This window comes from Cydia splendana, chromosome 22 (assembly GCF_910591565.1).
Source record: "Cydia splendana chromosome 22, ilCydSple1.2, whole genome shotgun sequence".
NCBI classification, from domain to species: domain Eukaryota; kingdom Metazoa; phylum Arthropoda; class Insecta; order Lepidoptera; family Tortricidae; genus Cydia; species Cydia splendana.
In genome coordinates, this window is record NC_085981.1 from 2,100,870 (window position 1) to 2,121,791 (window position 20,922).

The 20,922-nt window shown below is 37.5% G+C and overlaps 1 protein-coding gene across 1 annotated transcript in view; it reads right to left on the reverse strand.

The window, feature by feature from the left end:
* Window positions 1–486: 486 nt before the first annotated feature.
* Window positions 487–20,922, reverse strand: part of LOC134801524 (nuclear factor 1 X-type) — a 79,506-nt gene continuing 59,070 nt past the window's right edge. The window contains exons 6-14 of the mRNA XM_063774135.1: window positions 17,033–17,128; window positions 15,196–15,354; window positions 12,899–13,000; window positions 12,129–12,247; window positions 11,426–11,543; window positions 10,591–10,757; window positions 8,914–9,044; window positions 7,585–7,673; window positions 487–7,337 (exon numbers count right to left, since the gene is read on the reverse strand). Coding sequence (XP_063630205.1) covers window positions 7,219–7,337; window positions 7,585–7,673; window positions 8,914–9,044; window positions 10,591–10,757; window positions 11,426–11,543; window positions 12,129–12,247; window positions 12,899–13,000; window positions 15,196–15,354; window positions 17,033–17,128 — 1,100 coding nt within the window. The 3' untranslated portion in view covers window positions 487–7,218. The remainder of the gene's footprint in view (window positions 7,338–7,584; window positions 7,674–8,913; window positions 9,045–10,590; window positions 10,758–11,425; window positions 11,544–12,128; window positions 12,248–12,898; window positions 13,001–15,195; window positions 15,355–17,032; window positions 17,129–20,922) is intronic.

Below are 20,922 nucleotides of genomic sequence, written 5' to 3' on the forward strand. Positions count from 1 at the left end.
TGTCTAAACGATAACGACTTTTTGAACAGCAATCAGTTATGCGCACTTTGGAATACATGCTGGAAATAGCTGAACGTACAACATAAGAAAAAAAATTTTTATAAGAAACAAGTGAACGCGACTGACGAGCGTAACAACGCATGCTATGTCATATGCTCTTAACCTCCCATGACAATACACACTTGACACGAAGTGCCTCCATATTTTGTTTAAGCTTTAAGCACCAATGTTTTTTATAACAAGTCGTTCGAAATATTTAAACGACTAAAATTCTATAAATATCTTACTATGTATAGGTTAAAAATACAAGTTATAACATTTTTACAAGTCTATCATTAGTGAAACATATGACCTATCCAGATTCCTAGTTATTTTCGAGAAAGCAAATGCTATTTAACCGATTTTCTTAGGTATACAAAACTAAAAACAATGGGAGATAATGTAAAATATGAAAGCTTTGATAATGGATCGTAACAAACACTGTACTCTCAGTAAAAACTAAATTTTAAATCAATTAAATACAATTGTAACATATTTACACACAATTAGAATAAACCTAGGTTTTAATTAAATTTGCTAAAAAAACATAATTGCATTTAAACGAAATAAATCGTCGCTACGAGTCTCTATTGGTTAATTATTCTTAACATTATTACTATTTACGTATGTGTTATTTACTTTCAGAAATCCACGAAAATTAATAATATTACACACTGTCAGTAAATATTGACGGCGTCATTTGAGTATTTCCAATAATTTCCCATTTGTGTTTTACGAACCAAGTGCCGTCATTATTACTGAACGTGTGTACAACTCTAATAATAAGACGGATCTGTTTGTATTCACTTTCAATAATCAGTTTGAAAATAAATAAGAAAATTATGTGCGATTTTTATAGAATAGGTGTGGTTCCAAATATATAGAAATAGTTTTAATAAGCCATGCGATTACTACTTTTTTTAAACAAAAAGCGACGCTAATTCAAATTTTGCTTGGATTAAGATATATTCCAGTAAAATATACAATTAGGTACTTAAATGGGTATAATGTAGGTATACTAAAATTATACAATATAGTAGAAGTATTTATATGTCAGCAAAACTACGCTTCGAAGCGTTACTTAATAGTAGAATAACATTACAAGAGGGTTACAAATGTACTGGATTCGAAATTAACTCCAGACTGGTGTCTAGTTACACTTTTGGTAATAATTTTAATAAGAAATATTGGGATTAAAGAGGCTACAGACAATCAATAATGAATGACAATATTTCGCATACGCGATACTGTTATCATTGATTGATAGCATTAGACTTAAAAAAAAGGAGAAAACACCTTGGAGATTAGTAAGTACAATACCAAGCCCTGGGTCAATAGTTGACCGATCTTTTTGGAACCTTTAGGTAAAAGGGTGTCGCAGTCCCAGAAGAGATCACACAAGCGGCTGAAAGGAACACTTACAATGACAGTCACTCAGGCATTTAAAATAATGTTTATCATTTATTCTATTTAGCACGTTGTATAGAACGCATCATAAATATCATACAATATTGTTGTATCTAAGGCACATAATGTTTAGGCTTTCATTACTCCATTATCGTACACTGGTGCTATGAAAATGAAATAAATTTACTGTGACAAACACGCAAGAGAGTATTCAGTAACGACAGTTTTCAAAAAATGTGTCTTTGCAGCCACATTATTTTTTTCATTTTAGTACATTGTAGGTCTCAAATTGTCAATTATATTGGAGCTTTGGCATGAATAATTTATATCTTCATATTCTCCATATTCAATAGGCTTCTGTCATAAGATTTTTCTTTTCTTCATCATAATTAATATACGGCACAGCATTAATTTTGCTCGGTCTAAATATTACTTACACGTTCTCCTGTGTTTGTCACGCATAAAAACAATGCAAAGCTACTAAGAAATTAAAATCTATCGAAACTACTGACATTTGTCTTAATAAAATGTTTTTTTTTAGTTATTTTTTCCCCTAAACGTGCTACCATATACCATATCTTAATGTAACTTAATTTACAAGGGCATTCAAATCAAAAGCCTGGGTCACCATGAAACAATGTCAATATGTCAATGTGACACTATGTACCACTATGTACTTACTTAATAAAATCAAGATCAACCTCTTACTGTTCAACTTGACAACTAATATTATGATGGCTTAGGCTTTAATTTTCATAATATTACCTTGACACAACATCAAAGTTACTCGTAGATTGTGAAATTGGTAACACGCTTAGGAAAATGGACCGTATCCGCTTTCGGTTCTCTAACAAATGCATTTCATACAACATGTCCGTACCGTATGCATTATTATTAATCGCCAATCATACAAAAACAACTATTTCAATATAAGACACGTTCAGCATGAACAGTTGAATCACAGTCTAGAATTTTCGGCACCAATGAGCTTTTAAATTCGTCACCATTTTATTTTATTGGTTATCCTGACATTTTGCCAAACAAATTTCACGAAATTTCTTTGAAAAGTGTAACTTTTTTAATTTGTTTTCTATACAGTATACATTGAAAGTTTTCGGATTTCATAAAATTTGCTCGGTAAAATACAGGACCATTATTGCCATACTTTTCAATGTCATTCCTTACAGACCACGAGACCAATTGCAATCGACAAGCCTTAAGTGACATTTAAGTAACTATTTATTCCTTATAATTGTTTTTTTTATCGTCTAATAATGTCTATAGCTAGCAATTGACTAATTCTGGCCTTTCTGCCTAGTTCAACTATCAGCTGACTATGTTTGTGTACCAGCTATTTAATTGTACCGAAATCTACATCAAATCCAACTTTATTTTTAGCGGCACACTGTCAGTATTTTTATATCTTTTTATAGCCTTTTCTTATATATGTATATGTACAATCATTTTCATTTTTATTTCGGTTTTTCATACTTGCTCAAGCTATATATTTTTTGGTGTGTATAATTTTTAATGTTATTATTAGAATGCATATAATACTAAAGCAAGTGATAGGCTTTCTACCAATCTGAATATATATGAAAAAAGTACCTGTACACAAAAAATACAGCCGCCTAATTCGTATGGTCAATAATACTGACAGTGTACTTCTTTCTTATGAACACGCTTTATAGCCAGTTTCTATTGAAAAAATATGTTTTGCAACCGTTATAATATAGGATGTTTCTACTTCAGTACCAATATCTAGCTTCCCTAAAGCTGATTTTTATAATATACTTTATCTATTGCTTGTCAATATTGCTAAGTTTCCCTATTAGGCTAGTTTTACTATTTAAATTCAAAGCATGTACTTTAAAATGGTGGCGAGAGAAAGTAAATTTGATCAAAATTAGTAAGTATACATAATGCATCCAAAAATTATATAAAATACATTGAAGCGATAGCTCAGAACATATAGCATTTAGTCTTAGATATACATATATTGGTATAATTTTATGTTCATTTGTACAAAAATCCTAAAAACAAAGAGTGAGGAAAAGCATACTTTATATTGTCAGTATCATAAGTATTTTTGCATAAGATGCTCTACTAAGTCTGTTTGTGTGATTTACAGGTCAATGCTGACACACAGCCCTGTTTCATGTGTCACGTGCCTTCCTAAAAAACAGGTTAAAAAGATAATTCCTTCAATATTTCGTAGAACGAGTCAAACTTTTCATAACTTTAAAGATTGACCTATTTTTTAGTATAGCACAACCGAGTTGTGAACCCGCGATTTTTGACCACCACACACATATCCTCCTAAGGCCCAGCCATACAAATGAAAAATCCAAAATTTGCCACAGAAATTTGAACCTATAACGCAGGGAATAGAGTTGATATTGTTTTGTTTGAAAATTGAACGAGACAAAACAATTGCAACTCTATTCCCATTTTAATATCGTTTAAATTTCATCGAAATGATTAAGTACTTACTGAAAATGCTATATGTTCTAACTACCAGCAGGCGGTTGGTGACCAAGCAAGTAGGATTTTTTCGAACGAGTATATTTAAAAAAAAATTAAGAACATTCGCAAGCTCTTTGTTATGTCAATATGTACTCAAAACATACTTTTTTATTATTGTTTTATGAAAGTGCCTAGGAAGAGTAGATGTGAGAAATATCTCAATTTTTATCAGAATACACTTAATACTTTTATTGTATTTTATAATGTACTAATACAAGCTTGCGAATTTAGTAACTTCGCCAAAATCGCAGAATCCTCTTTGAATAGTCATCAACCAAGAAATAAATATGCAAAAAATCTTACCCATACTTACGTATCCCTACACTAATAAAATGTATATATATTTGGATTTCGTTAAGTGTAATTTGGCCACAATTTAGTTTCTACCCCTTACTAATAAGCGTAAGGGGCGTATGTAAATATAATTTAAATTTTAAACATTCAATTTACATTGTATTTCTAATGACTAGCTTTTCTCGAGGGGCTCGAAAAAAAACCCCGTTCAGAGTCAACGATGGCCATCAGGAATGGCACTTAACGATTAAAAAAAGGTTTCTTAAGTATACAATGAACAGGGTGAGAAAAAAACTAGGTTCTATAATAAGAGGATTAAGGCTATAGGTAAACATTAGTTATCATATTTGGATATTTAAAAAATTGCCCCAAATTTATATAAACTTTGAAGTAAAACTGCAATAAATGTAAATTAAAATTTATTTTTCTATGCAATTCATTGATGGTATCCACCTTTTTTTTTTATGTAGATAGTAACAAAACTGGACATGTATATTAATTATTTACAGTACCTGCAAATAAAGTAATGTTTTTTTTAATATCCAAATATGATCGTCTTAAGATAAATAGGTATGAATTGTCCACATTACAGGTATGAGCGGATGGATTTTAAAAGATCACTACAATGTACAAGTTACCATAAGTAAGCTATATTATTATACGTTTTTATTCGTGAAAGGCACCTATAAACTTTCCAGACGAATGTCCAACTACAATTATTGCTTATTGTCATTTCGATTCGGAATTATTCGATGTTTTTATTGCTTTTTATTTTCAAAAACTCCAAGAGTTTGAGATGCCTTAAATAAAGATATTTTCACGTTATTATTTTGGTAACAAATATTTATATACATTTTCGTTTATCGGGAGCCAATTACAAAAAAAAACTTTTTTTTTAATAATTCAGTAGTCAATAGTGACATAACCGACCGGCATCTCATAACTGTTGCAGTAAACAATGGTAACATTTTATTCTAATGCTTAAATAGTAGTTTAATAACTTATTTCTCGAATCGAAACAACAACTCGACCCTAGTCTTTGCTACTAATCACTAAACTAATCTTAAGCAAGGCTCGTCTTTCATAAATATTCGTTCAATAAATTAAAACAAATTCGTAAACTACACACTTATTCTAACCTTCAATACAAAACACACAACAACGAAACAAAAAACAAATTATAATATCACACTTTTGTCAATAATAAACGTGTTTTTACTTGGAAGCATTTGATTTCATATTTATACTTTTGCCCGGGTATTTAAGTAGATTTTTTTTTTACTTAAATACCTAATCAAGTTGAGTATAGCTTGTCCTTAACTGTTTCACAGCTTAGCAAACGAATTATAAGCTGCATTTAACTTTTATTTCACTAAATTACTGGAAGGCTTGATCATATCATACTCGTTTTCGTATTCTATAAAAATATTAGAATATATAATGTTTTTCCGTAGCTATTTTTACATCGTTGGAGTATTGTATTTTGTTCGCCTTAATGAGTATAATGAACATAGCGCCGCCTGTCTCTATCAGTTGCCGGCAACGTCCGCTAGATGGCACTGTTCTCAATTCCCAAAAGACGCCATAACAAAGTCACTGCGTACCGAAATTTACTACTTATACGTAGATTATCCTATAGGCAAATTAATTTAACATTTTTATTATAAAGACTAGCTTTAATACAGACAGGCGACGCCGCAAAGTAAAATCTAAATTTCAACTACAACCATTATAATAAATATTTACACTAAACGTCTTTGCCCTGGATTATTATTGCTTTTAGTTTCCATAACTTAACAGTATGGATGGTGAAATGGAACTAATCTTTCGATTTATTTTACACGGTAAACAAACTGTAGATGGTAAAATGCGTGTTAAGTTTTATTAAGTTGATGGTCGATCAACATATTTAAACTTTTTTTTCATCTATACCGGCTGTGCCGCGACAGGGACTCAGAAAACTTTACCACCGTATTTTCATGGACACGCACAAACGTGTTATACTATTTCAGTCTCAGTACAAAAAGTACTAAAGTTTACTGAAGTAGCATGACAAATACGAACGTTTCCGAGAAAATACGATGGCAAAGGATTGTTCACTACATCTGTACTCCCGTATGTACTAGATGTTACAGTTTGTCAAATTAATCATATACATTTTACAGTGAAATAATCAAATGCATGGGGCGTGGTCACCAAACAGTTTTTTTGTCATATTTTATAATGTTATGTTTTTGTTTTATTTGACGTAGCCTTGTCGCACATTTTTTCATTGAAGATGAATTAATTGTGTATCTATATTCTAACTCCCATTAAAAACGCGGTTTTGTATTTACCACAAAAAGGAAAATTTCTATGACCACGGTAGTTTCAGTGCTGAATCATCGGACACTCGCAAAAACACTTCCTCGCAAGTTACTTTAAGGGTAGTTATAATATAAATTGCAAATGACCATATTAACTTGAAATTTGATAGAGATAGTTATTTTCTTCATTGGTTCTTCAGATTAATAGATTTTTTTTAAGAACTGTCTATATATTATATATTTAGTGATAAGAACGGGTCTAACTCGAACACTATACCCGAAAATAGTTTATAAAAATGTTCTATAAACTATTTTCGGGTAGTTTAATCTTTCCATATCTCCGTTGACATTTTGATGGGACGTCAGTCATCCGTGGTTTGCACCAGCTGAAACGTCTGATAAGGTAAAAATGCCACCATATCCCATTCTAATTACTAAATATGTGTATAAAACGCGAAAGTTTAAAGTGTTTTAGAACTGTGTAGGTATATTCACGTGTTTAATTGGCTCTGTGCAGTACAGGTCGCCAATGCGGCGGCGGCGCGGGCGTCCAGCGCAGCACGGTGTGCGCGTCGAGCTCGGCGGCGGCGCGCGCGCACGGCGCCGGCGCGGGCGCGGGCGCGGCGTGCGCCGCCGACGCGCCGGATCACGGCGAGCGCAGGTCCGGCGCTTTGTCCGGCGCGATGTCCTCGGAGTCTACGGCGACGGCGGCCGTGTCCATCGCCGTCGCTTCGGAGGTTATCACGTTGGATTGGAAGAAGCGTTCTGAAAGAGAATGATAATTATCTAGTACCAAGCACTCAATTCGCAGTGATATGCGATTACATAAAGGATAAATGTTCTGCAGGAAACATATTGTGCCAAACATCATATTTCTGTGGTGCCAAACTATAGGACAACCAAAGATCTCTTGATGGGGGAATTATCAAAGGAGGTGAAGCCAAAGATAATTGACATAGAAAAAGTTTTGTAAAGTACTACCATTACTAATGACAAAGTTATCATTATTTACCATCGTCCAATAGAACGACATGGTCGGGCCCCGCGGGCGCAGTCATAATGTTGAATTCCTCCTCCAAAGTCGGGAATGGCGCGTTCCATCTGAAATTATTATATGAGAACATTTTACAAAAACAAAACAAAGGGAGCCTTTCGTGTTCAAGCGAAGCTGTCAACGGAAGTCTTATTGACGCCTATCCTAGAATTAGTTAAAATATCTGGGAGACAGAGCTTTGCTCGGAAACAATATAAAAACTCAATAATGCGTGTTTTCCCAGAGATAAGCTAAAACCTAACTAGATCGATTTTTCTTCCCCGAAAACCCCCATATACCTAGCAAATTTCATCGAAATCGTTAGAGCCGTTTCCGAGATCCCCGAAATATATATATAAATAAATATACAAGAATTGTTCCTTTAAACTTTAAAGGTATAAGATAAACAAAAGACAAAACACAATTGTCATTGTTTCTGTGGACACTGAATACAGACCTACAGCCGATTTTATAAACTTATAACGCCGACGGCGTCCAAATTCATAAATTTACATTGGGGCTGCCCTAGGATGGCGCACGAGATGCATAATAGTCGCACCACCGGCTTAGAGCTAGAGTGAGGCCAAGAAAAGCCTGCAGCGATTTTGATAGCCCATGCAGTGCAAGTGTTATTAATACGTCATAATTTCATAGAAGTTTGACGTTTAAAATAACACTTGCTATCAAAATCTCTGCAGACTTTTCTTGGTCTAACTCTAGTCGGCCTACTGCCGCTGTTTTTGAATAAGAACGCCAAAAAGTCCCGCATCGTACAGTCACCTGCAATATTATGTTACATAACGAAGGCCGCAAAAATATCTGACACGATCTTATTAGTATCTAGAGCCATAAGAGCGTGGCATATATTTTTCACACCACCTATTCGGAAAAGAGCTTTTTCTTCCCTGCTAGGAGGGATCAAAGTAACACTTTTCTGTTCTACCACACTATTTTTTAATTTTTTTTTTTACATTATTTTTTTTGTTTAATAATCTGTTTAAGCATCAGATTGTGTCAACGCTAAGATTTTTTTATTTTCCTCATAGTTGATGTCATTGATGAGAAAAGCAGTATGTGTCACACGGTATCAAAATTATTTCGTCTTGGGCGTTAATACTTGAATCCCTCATTACGCTCAGGATTATATTGTAGAATCCATCGCTTCATTCAGGATTCAATGTACGCCCTTGACGGATATATATCATTTTGATCCCTTGTAACACAAACTACTATTGCAGCCTTCAAAAAATAACATTGCAGGTGACTGTAGGTACGCTGTACTATATAGGTACATACGAGTAGGAGTACCTGACGGCGGCCCTCGGCGGCGCGCGCGGCGCGTACAGCCCGAGCCCGCCGGGCGGGGACACGGCGCCGCCGCCCGCGCACACCGCGCCGCCGCCCAGCCCCACGCTGCTCAGCGGCCCGTAGCTGAACACCTGGAACATGTACAATACATATTAGTAAGTAGTGCTAGTTTAAACATAATATAGAAACACATAGTTGACGGCCTCCTATCCTAGTCGATAGTGACCCTGCCTACGAAGCAGGAGGTCCCGGGTTCGAATCCTGGTAAGGGCATTTATTTGTGTGTTTATCACGCGTCTCTATTGTTTCCCAAAAAGTTTTTAGTCATAATGTATTGTTTGTCCGAATTTTCGCTAGTCATAATTGGTTTTTCTCAGAAACGCGTAACTTTTCAGGATTGCCATAAAACAAACCTAACCTAACCTAACTTATCTACAGAATAACCTTACGAAAATCCTGAAAAGTTAACAGTTTCAGTTTTATGACTAACGATAATATGACAAACAATACAATATAGCTTAAAACTTTATGGGAAACAAAGGGACCCCGTTTATCACAAATATTTGTTCCTGAGTTATGGATGCTTTCTATGTATATAAGTATTTATATATAATTATATATATATATACACAATACATCGGGGAATTATTTTTACTCTACATTATTTAATTGCTCTATATCTATAATTAGACATTTGTACGGAGCGCGTTACTTGAAACTAATAGCGGCGCGTGTCAGATTTATATTTATTTTTAATCTCTCGATAGACCGACCAACTCGATGATTTTAAATAGTAGTTAGAAATTATGCATATGTCGTGTTCCATTGGGATTTTAAATGTGGATTGGTATACTGCCGGCGTCATTAAAAATTGCAATGATTATGACTGTCCTAAGTACTTACTTTTAATAGCTCATAAATGTCATAATCAATTCAGATGATAATGCAAATAGCAGAGTTGAACCAAGAAAAGTCTGCAACGATTTTCATAGCATACGTAGTGAAAGTGTTAGTTTAAACCTCAAACTTCTATGAAATTATGACGTATAAATGACACTTGCACTGCGTGTGCTTTCAAAATCGTTGCGCACTTCTCTTGGTCTATCTCTACCTATCTAAGTGTAAGAAAGAACCATGTGGTCTAAGCATGTGGCACACAATGAGAAGTTAATGTTTTATTTTACATTGCAAAAACATTACAGCAGAGTTTATCTAGGCGATCACAATCTGAATGTCACGCCAAACAGACCCCTGACTGCCAAAATTCCAAGTGCTAGTGCAGTTGTGCAGTGTAGAGGCAGAATGTTATGGAATCTTTCATCACCTGTTGAGGATGTGAAAAGTGGTTGTAGTGCGATATCGGCGGGCAGTCGGCGCGGTAGTGCGGCGAGCGGCAGCGGGGGGAGATTAACGGGGAGCGCTCCAGGGACGGCGGGGAACTTAATTCCCTCGCTGTATATACCTGCTTCCTTTGCTGGTATACTCTTGCATATGCTCACAGATTGATCTATTTTATTGCGCACTCGTGACTCACTTTCGGGTAGACATATTACACCCGGAGGAGTAAACGTTATTTAAAATCAAAAAAATCCTACAGCTGTTCGAAGCTTGAGCAAAAACTGTAATAGGTGGCAATCACAATAGATCAGGAACGAAAAAGAAGAAAGACGATAGTACCTGCTGTGGCTGTGAGAAGTGGTTGTAGTGTGATATCGGCGGACAGTCGGTGCGGTAGTGCGGCGAGCGCCGGCGAGGGGAGGTCGAAGGGGATCGCTCCGGTGACGGCGGGGAACTTAGCTCGCTCGCTGGGAGGGAGGATAGCGCCATGTAATCCTCGCGGGCCGCTGTAATATGATTAATTATTTAAATAATAATTATATTAATTGCCTATCTCAAGTATTTCATAACCCTAACTTTTTTCTTACTAATGACCGAAATTGGTTGAATTTTTTGTTGAGTAATTCAACCCTTCCACGCGGGTTTGACTACTTTGACTATATCATCATTCTCCTTTGTTTGACCAAAAAAAAAATCTCCTCACTGCCTCAACGTGTGATACTGTGTAGACAGAGTAGAATGAAGTCTTAAAGTCAAGAAAAAGGGAAGGCCGTGGAGGTCTGAATGTTGCGAATGATGACAAGAGTACTAATGGTCTTACTAAAGATGATGCCGGAAATCGTGGGAAGTGAAGCAGAAAAAGTAGGAAAGCAGACCCTGGGCTCCGAAGTAACAGTGGAGATGCAAACGCGATAAACGCTAACACTAGCCTCCTAAGGCGCAGCCATACAAATGAAAAATACAAAAATTGCCACTGAAATATGAACCTACAGGGCATAGAGTTGATTTTGATTTGTTTGAAAATTTAACGAAACAAAAGAAATGCAACTCTGTTCCAATTGCATAGGTTTTAAAATTCATCGAACCGAAGCAGTACCATAGGTAGGACCTTGGGCCTTAGGAGACTAGAGAGGTAGAGAAATTAGTGAATGAAGTGTGTAGTGGTGTGACTTACAACAATTACCTGTGGACCGTATGATGGCCACGGGCCGCGCCATGGGCGGCAGCGGCGCCGGCGGCAGCATCGAGCTGCTGAAGTATGCTGGCTTCGGACTTCGGGAGAGGCCGTGAACCTAGAAAGAGGCAGAACGATTCATTCAAGCGTAATACAGAATCGTCTGCTTCTGCATACGTTTACTCAAATATGGCGGTAGGTTAACCTTAATTAATTGATTCAAAGTTATCGTTCTAACGTTCAAAAATCACGTATGTCGCCTGAGGGCGGGTGGAGGAGAGACGAAAAGTCCTGGTTACGGCAAACCAATGAATATTACATTTTCAACATGGAAACATTTCAAAAAACCGGACAAGTGCGAGTCGGACTCGCCCACCGAGGGTTCCGTACTTTTTAGTATTTGTTGTTATAGCGATTCATGAGATACAGCCTGGTGACAGACGGACGGACGGACGGGCAGCGGAGTCTTAGTAATAGGGTCCCGTTTTTACCCTTTGGGTACGGAACCCTAAAAACAAAACAAACTTCAGAAATTTCCAAAAACTCTATCAACTTTTTGAAAACTTAGGTACCGCAATTTGCACAACTGTAAGTTGGACTGAGCTGGATCGAGGCCTCAGGTGTTTCTGAAGATAGGAAGGCTTACTCTGCACCTCGAAGATGCCCTCGGACAGCAACACGTCAAATGGTAAATGAATGTTACCTGTAGTTGCTGAACATCCGTAGGCTCCTGACAGACGAAGGTCACGAAGTCCCCGAGTGAGTCCTGCGGTGTCCCGTCGTATTTGGCGCCGGAGTGGTGGCTGCTCAACGCGTCTGACGCTGGAAGGCAAAAATCTACTTATTATTTACTTGTATGGTGAATGAGGAAAGAGAAAATGGTAAAGTTGCCTAACAACCCCTAAGCACAAGTCATAATCAAGAGGCATATGAAACTTATGATTCTTCTAAGTGGTCGTGGCCCTGTCCATCATGTTGTGAGTTGCAAATTTTACGATTCGGTGCCATTTTGTTCCTTAGGAGCCACTTGCACCATCCCACTAACCCGGGGTTAGCCCGTTAACCCAGTGTCTAATTGTACTGGTAACCATGGTAACTCCAGGTTTAACCGGATAACGCCTTGTAAGTGGAATGGTGCAAATGGCGCTTATTAGAATCAATTCATTGCGGCCTTGATTTAATCAGGGTATCCTTATAAGACTACCATCACTAAGGTAAGCTCGTTGGGTGGACGACATTCGGAAGATCGCGGGACACTTCTGGGTGAAACTAGCCCAGAACTGGGATAAGTGCCGTACACGAAGAGAAGCATAGTCCTCTCTTCGTGTGCGGTGTTCAGCAATGAGCGACAGGAGGCTAAAATGCTGATGATGACCAGTTTATTTGCTTAGCGAACTGGGAAAATTTCTTAATACAAGCAGGAAAGGCTGACGGCACCTTTCAAATTGTCTCTGCATACTTTAAGTCACTCACCCGTTGGATGTGTGTCGGTGGGCGGCGGTGGGTGCTGATAGAATATAGTGTTGGATGACACCAGCGGGGCTTGGCTGAGACCTGCTGAACTGGGAGGGATACCTGAAATAAAAAATAGAAGCAATTGAGGGGGGATTTAAATCTTCTCGGGGCAGAGGTGTACGGTTGGAGCCGGTAAAGGTTTATTTGACGTTCATAAGCGCATTGTAATATGCCTACTTGAATAAACTATTTTTTATCTTTATCTTTTATCTTTAATTAAAGGCATGCGCGAAAAGACCAAGAGGGCCGAGACCGATGCTTTAAAGCCGGCAACGCACTTACAACCCCTATGGGTGTCCATGGGCGACGGTAATCGCTTACCATCAGGTGATTTGTCTGCTCATTTGCCTCGTATATCATAAAAAAAAGGATCGAGCCTGGATATATCTGTTACTTACTGAAACATTGTTGGCGGGCGCTCTCTGCCAGAAGTCCGCAATAATCCTCTAGGTTTATATCGAAGATAACTTTTTAAGGCTGGAGTATACAGATAACTTACTAAAACATTGTCCTACGAGCATAATAGATGGCGTGGTTCGCGGAGGATCGAACGCGGTCGGCGCGGGACGGGATTAGTATACCTGCAGTAGTACCCCTACTCGAGCGTTATACCAGGGATTCAGAACTCTTGAAGTAAGGTGAAGAATCTTCATGCTTTACTGTGGCACGCTCTGCCCTGACACCAGCTTTATACATACCTCTTGAAGAAGACTGGAATATCTTCAGTAGATGAAAGGTATTTAATGCAGGATACTTACTGAACCATTGTCCTACAAGCATAGAAGGCATGGCACGCTCAGCTGGAGACTCGAACGTGGGCGGTGCGGGACTATTATACCCGCAGTAGTACCCCAACTCGAGCGTTATACCACGGATTCAGAACTCTTGAAGTAAGGTGAAAAATCTTCATGCTTTGCTGTGGCTCGCTCTGTCCTGACAGCTTGCTTTATACCTGTCTCTTGAAGAAGGCTGAAGATTTTCAGTAGATGAAAGGTATTTAATGCAGGATACTTACTAAAGCATTGTTCTACAAGGTAGAAGGCGTAGCGCTTTCTGCCAAAGGTTCTAAGGCGGGTGGCGCGGGGCTATTGTACCCGTAATAGTCCTCGAGCTTTATACGGAAAATAACCTGTCTCTTGAAGACTGGAGTATACCGATCAAGATCACTTACTGAAACATTGTCCTACAAGCATAGATGGCGTGGCACGCTCAGCTGGAGACTCGAACGCGGGCGGTGCGGGACTATTATACCCGCAGTAGTACCCCAACTCGAGCGTTATACCACGGATTCAGAACTCTTGAAGTAAGGTGAAGAATCTTCATGCTTTGCTGTGGCTCGCTCTGTCCTGACAGCTTGCTTTATACCTGTCTCTTGAAGAAGGCTGAAGATTTTCAGTAGATGAAAGGTATTTAATGCAGGATACTTACTGAACCATTGTCCTACAAGCATAGAAGGCATGGCACGCTCAGCTGGAGACTCGAACGCGGGCGGTGCGGGACTATTATACCCGCAGTAGTACCCCAACTCGAGCGTTATACCACGGATTCAGAACTCTTGAAGTAAGGTGAAGAATCTTCATGCTTTGCTGTCGCTCGCTCTGTCCTGACAGCTTGCTTTATACCTGTCTCTTGAAGAAGGCTGAAGATTTTCAGTAGATGAAAGGTATTTAATGCAGGATACTTACTAAAGCATTGTTCTACAAGGTAGAAGGCGTAGCGCTTTCTGCCAAAGGTTCTAAGGCGGGTGGCGCGGGGCTATTGTACCCGTAATAGTCCTCGAGCTTTATACGGAAAATAACCTGTCTCTTGAATACTGGAGTATACCGATCAAGATCACTTACTGAAACATTGTCCAACCAGCATAGATGGCGTGGCACGCTCAGCTGGAGGCTCGAAGGCAGGTGGCGCGGGGCTATTGTACCCGCAGTAGTACCCCAACTTGAGCTTTATACCAGGGATTCAGAACTCTTCAAGTAAGGTGAAGAATCTTTATGCTCTACTGTGGCTTGCTCTGCCCTGACACCAGCTTTATACCTGCCTCTTGAAGAAGACTGGAATATCTTCAGTAGATGAAAGGTCTTTAATGCGGGATACATACTGAAACATTGTCCTACGAGCATAGAAGGCATGGCGCTTTCTGCCAAAGGTTCTAAGGCGGGTGGCGCGGGGCTATTGTACCCGTAATAGTCCTCGAGCTTTATACGGAAAATAACCTGTCTCTTGAAGACTGGAGTATACCGATCAAGATCACTTACTGAAACATTGTCCTACAAGCATAGATGGCGTGGCACGCTCAGCTGGAGGCTCGAAGGCAGGTGGTGCGGGGCTATTGTACCCGCAGTAGTACCCCGACTCGAGCTTTATGCCGCCTGAGCCGCTTGGGGACTCTGAGCCCGTTTCTTGGAGGATTGAGGCTGGAGTTTAATAATAATAGGTTATTAAAGTAGTATGACGTGGATGTCGCTATCCTACTTTTGTGAAAGACTAAGGGTCGGTTGCACCAAACTGTTCGTATCGTTAAAGAGTTCGCTAAATTTTTATGTATGGAAAGTTTCATAGTAAAGCGCCCGGGGGCCGGCTGACGTTGATCAGTCTGTCAAATGTGGTTGGTGCAACTGGCCCTTAGTTAGAAAATATAACTATCAGTTTCAAACAAAGACTCGGCTTCCTAGCTCACACCTAACACTTCTTAACTCTCAGAAAAAGCAAAAGAGTAACGTACGTAAGCGACACTGATAGAGTAGGTACTCGTGAAGTGTAAAACTTATTTTTTGAAGTGAAAACTTCTTTAGTGGCGCTGAGCACTTTTTGAGGTGGGGAAAAAATGATAAACTCGAATCAGCGTAACGCGTAACGTAACGCTGACGTCATGTGTCACGGACAATGTTATTCACAATTTATAACTTCAGTCATAACGTATCATAATCAGGTCAATAAAGCTCAATGTTCTAATCTTGTACGGGCTGAAATACGAGGATCTCACAGTTACATTCTAACTTTATATCCCTCAAATATAATTCAATAAAGCTACATCTTGATGAAATCGCTAATAAAATTGAACTCTAGTACTGGTGAATAAAACTCAAAATATCATGACCAAATATATTTAGATGCGAGGTCTGCAAGGTAACTTTAAAATTTCTATTCGAGTTTTAAACAATTAACGCTACTAATTTGAATTTCGAATTTTAAACAAGATCACTGACCAGCAATTTCGGAACTAAAGTTTTTCAATAGAAAGGAGGATGGGTCAATTATACATAGTGCTGCAGACATTTTGGACTAGTCATTGAGTTTTCACTTCTGTCGGCACTCCCGGAGTGCAACCCGTTGTTTTTTTTTTTACATTTAGTAAGTAATAACAAAGCGAGGGACTGTCATCAATATTTTCAATATTTTAAATCCATATTTTCATAGAAACATAGAGAAATATAAGTATAAAAGAAAGAGTGGTAACTCCATTAGTTTTCTTACCAAAATGCGAGTTATTTCGTAGTCGACATCTAGCGTCAAGTAGCGGAATTTATCAGTGCTAGTTGACAATAGATGTCGCGACGAACGAAAACTCTAATGCTCAACAATTTTCAGCTAATATTACGACCGGATTAACAGGAAATCTATTTTCAACTCATTCTGCTAATAATATTAGTTGTAAATTGTTTTAGTAGTACATTTTCGTCAGTAGCGATAGTTATGACATCTGGTGTCAAGTAGCGGTACCTACTAATAGTTCCACTACTTGACGTTAGATGTCGACTACGAAATAATTATCTGTCTCTCTCTTCATCATAGAAATTTGACACAAATGATGGCACACTTTGGCACAGCAGCGTTAAATTGTCAGAATAATCTCCTAAGGCGCACCATACAAAAAATAACATTTTGATATCAATTAAATAGTGAAGCAAATATGGTTGAATTTCTTTTGTTTTGAAATCGAACGAATTGAAAATGGAAATTGTTTAAATTACGTGTCCATGGGTAGGGCCATGGGTCTTATGAGGAATCAAGCAAAAAAGTCCACATTTAAGAACTTAGTGTAAACCTTTAGAAGAACTTCTTATATCGAAATAATAGAGTTGTAAAGATTACCTTTGGACAGCTTCCAGAGTTCCTTTGACGAGAAGACGCCGGTCGCTAGAATAATATCGTTGCAAATTACTCCGTTGTACGGATTGTGGCTATAGCCTGAAAGTTCCCAGATACGTTCAGTCGTGACATCGCTGTAAACTAGGGGGTCATTTCAGCAATGTCGTGACATGTCCAATATATTAAAACGAGTCGAAAATTGCTCGACATATTTCAATTCGTACGGAGGAGCATCAGCATTGGCGTACCGACGCTGACTACGGGCTGCAGAGGGTCTACCGCGAATACGTTCGACGTGTTGCCTCCCTGTCACACTTACGTACTAATTTACAAGTACGACAGAGAGGCAACACGTCGAACCTGGTTCGCGGTACGCCCTCAGACTGTGAGAGTGAAATATGTCATGTAATTTTTAACTTAAAATACGTGAGGTACCCGCTTTAATAAATTTAACATGTCAAATCTGTGAGGAAAGAGAAGTGTCGTGAAATGTAAGGGAGCCCATACATTTCACCACTCTTCTCTTTCCGCACAGATTCTACTCTAAAACTTAGAGTTTTTAGAGCTGTTGCTTATTCTGTTAACGTTGTGAGATTCGTCTATAATATAACCACAAATATCTTTCATATATTTAAATAAAAAATTGCATGTTAACGTGCAATTGTGATGAACAATAATTGTACGAATGAAAAACATTATTATATATATCTACAAAAATGTTAACTGTGAAAATTGTAAAACACAGAAGATTTAGTTTTTTTATTAACTTCATGATTCATAGGTAAAATATATCGCGGTCATTTCGCAAAATAAAATAGATAACAGTGCATAGGAGATACGAAACGACACGAAGGTACGAAGACTTAATTAATTTTTCAAGACTAAAACAAAAAACATACTAGAGTTAGACCTAGAAAATCTACAGCGATTTTGATAGCCCACGCAGTGCAAGTGTTATTTTAAACGTCAAACTTCTATGAAATTATGACGTATAAGTAACACTTGCACTGCGTGGGCTATCAAAATCACTGCAGACTTTTCTTGGTATAACTCTATAATAACTTGAATTTAAACATGGAATCCCTTAATATTGCTGAAATGGACCAACTAAACTATGCAGTTTCAGCATCCATACAAACTGTACGAGTATGAACGCTAAAACTACCTATATCTAACACTATATTGAATGGTCTATAATTTTCCATACAACAGGGGGCATATTTACAGGAAGCCACATATACATTCCTCTGGATGAGACATCGCATACCAAAAATATCAAGTCTATTTATAATAAGATGTGACGGATATTTCAAGTCAAATAAGTCATAGAAGCCAAAGAACAAAAAGGTCTTAAGCACCGTATTTAGTGCTGTATTTATAATCTCTATTTTCAGTGAATCTTTAATAGAATTCACATTCTAAAGCGCACTACGATGTAGTGCATAGTTGTTTACCATCGTATTTTCTCGGAAACGTTCGTATTTGTCATGCTGCTTCAGTCAACCTCAGTACTTTTTGTACAGAGACTGACTGAAATAGCAAGACGTTTCCGTGAAAGTACGATGGAAAATAATTATGCACTTCATCTGTAGCTATATATATATCCTATATGTATATCGTCGTTGAAACAATTGAAATTTTTGGCTGCATCGACTCATCGTCCATTATCATTTAAACTGAAAATAGTCAATGCTTTTCTGTAACTAAAATGAAGTATACGTTAGAAAAGCATCGACGTATACAAAGATAAAAAGAGTGAAAGAGAAAGAACACCGACTACATGTACAAATAACAACAAACGAGCATGATCAAAATCTATACTAGTGAGCGAAAATTGTTGAAATCAATTCTAGCTAAATCGATTGGGCAGTACATATTGAAGAAATAGCTATATTTAACCAAATTTAACACAAAAACCCAATCTTAAATAATTAATGAAAATGATTCTTAAAAACAATTAAATACTATTTAACAACAAATAGCAAACTCTTCCAGACAATCTTCCGTACCCGTAACCCATAATTATAGAAACGATGCAAGACATTTTAGAGATAAAATAATCCTTACCACAGTTATATATCTAATAAAACTACAAAACGTATCTGTTTACTCAGTAAATAAATCATAGTGCATTGTAATTTCACACACATATACACAGACCTAAATAACCAAAACTTTCGCTCACAGTAAAGATGTAAAGACAAAAATACGTCCAAATCAGAAAATAATTTTGAAACCAAAAAGCATGAAAGGTGTGAGAGCAAGCCAATGCGGGATTAAAAAATTTAAAATCCACAAATTACTAGAGAAAATTAAAGAAAATTTGAAAGACACTGTGCAACACCAATCACTGGTCATGTTGTTTCTTTGGAAGTAAATGTGGTGGTCAGTTTACAATGTAAACAATTTAAATACAAACAGAATTTGTGACGAGGTATAACAAAACCTATATAAAATCAGTAATTTTACATTTACTCTTTAATAAAAAAATCTGTTACGGTATGGGTGGAGTTAACCAATTTTGCATGTTTATTTTATTCTCTTGTTTCATATAATTTATATTTACCATGAATCTAGTATTAAACTGGATTGCGCATGAGTGGCGGGGATAACTGACAGAACGGGATAGTCTTATGTATCTTTCAGTAGGAGTAGCAGCGAAAGCGCTATTATTGTTTGTCCTTGTCACATATTTTTTTGTTCCCGACCGTTGATTTAGTGTAGATTATGGTGGGCAACAAATAAATTCGACCAATCATAGTATCGCATTGCGTATGTTTTGTCCCTGTCGGAGGCACGCCACCACCACCAGAGTGGAGGTATACCACTTCTATAGGATGCTACCTTCTATGATATTTACTGTAAATTGTGATTTTTTCATGTTTTGTGATAGAACTCAGCATCTGAATGTTTTTAAAAATGTAATATTTACTGGTTTGAAAAAAACTAGTCACAGAGTTTTTGCAACGGTAACTTCTCGGGGTTATTGTTACAAATTAAGGTCTTTACGGAAGTTGGTTGTTTTTTTACACTCATAAGTGCATTGTAACTTGCATAAATTAATGAAAGAAAATATTTTGTTCACAAAAATTCCAGTTATCTTACCATTTGGAAGGTTATCGGTTAGTTTAGAATAGGGGGCGTGCGTGAACTATAGGGGGCAGCATAGGAGCCGTCAGATTTGTGGCGCGAGGCGTAAATGTGACGTTTATGCTTCCAATGTAGCCCACAAGATGGCAGAACCTACTATGCACAAGGAAACGTACCAACGAGAACGGTAGATGGTAGCACTTGCTTTGGCAATGTAGATGTGCACATATGTTTCCGATTCAAGCCACAAGATGACAGCACCTCCAACGCGCACGGTCCCTATAGTAGTGATTATTAAGCCCCCCGCTGTGTCGTTTGGTTTCAAAAATGGAACCATCTAATTATAACAACTATTTTTAAATTTAACAAGTTCGGGTGTCATCGGTGACTGACTTAAAATACTTACAACGAACGAGTTTAGACTAACAATCTAGTAGTAGTAGGTATTTTTGTGCATGCACTTGCTATCTGACGAGATACTCAATGAGCTTCAGTAGGTCTTCTTCTTTTCCCTGCCCTTATCCCACGTTATGTGGGGTCGGCACAACATGTTTTTCTCTTCCATTCTCCTCTGTCTTTCGTCACCTCAGCACTCACTCCTTTCTTTCTCATATCCTCTCTCACACAATAGTTAGGAACTAACTTTTATGTCAGGTTTAAATCTTGAAGAAATTAATTATGTAGTAAAATCATAATCAGAGTATGATTCAGATTGAATTAAGGTATTTGGTTTCCTTCTATTACCTAGACTTATTTTCACTTTTAACATAGTTATCATTTACTAGTACCCATAGTCTAATAAA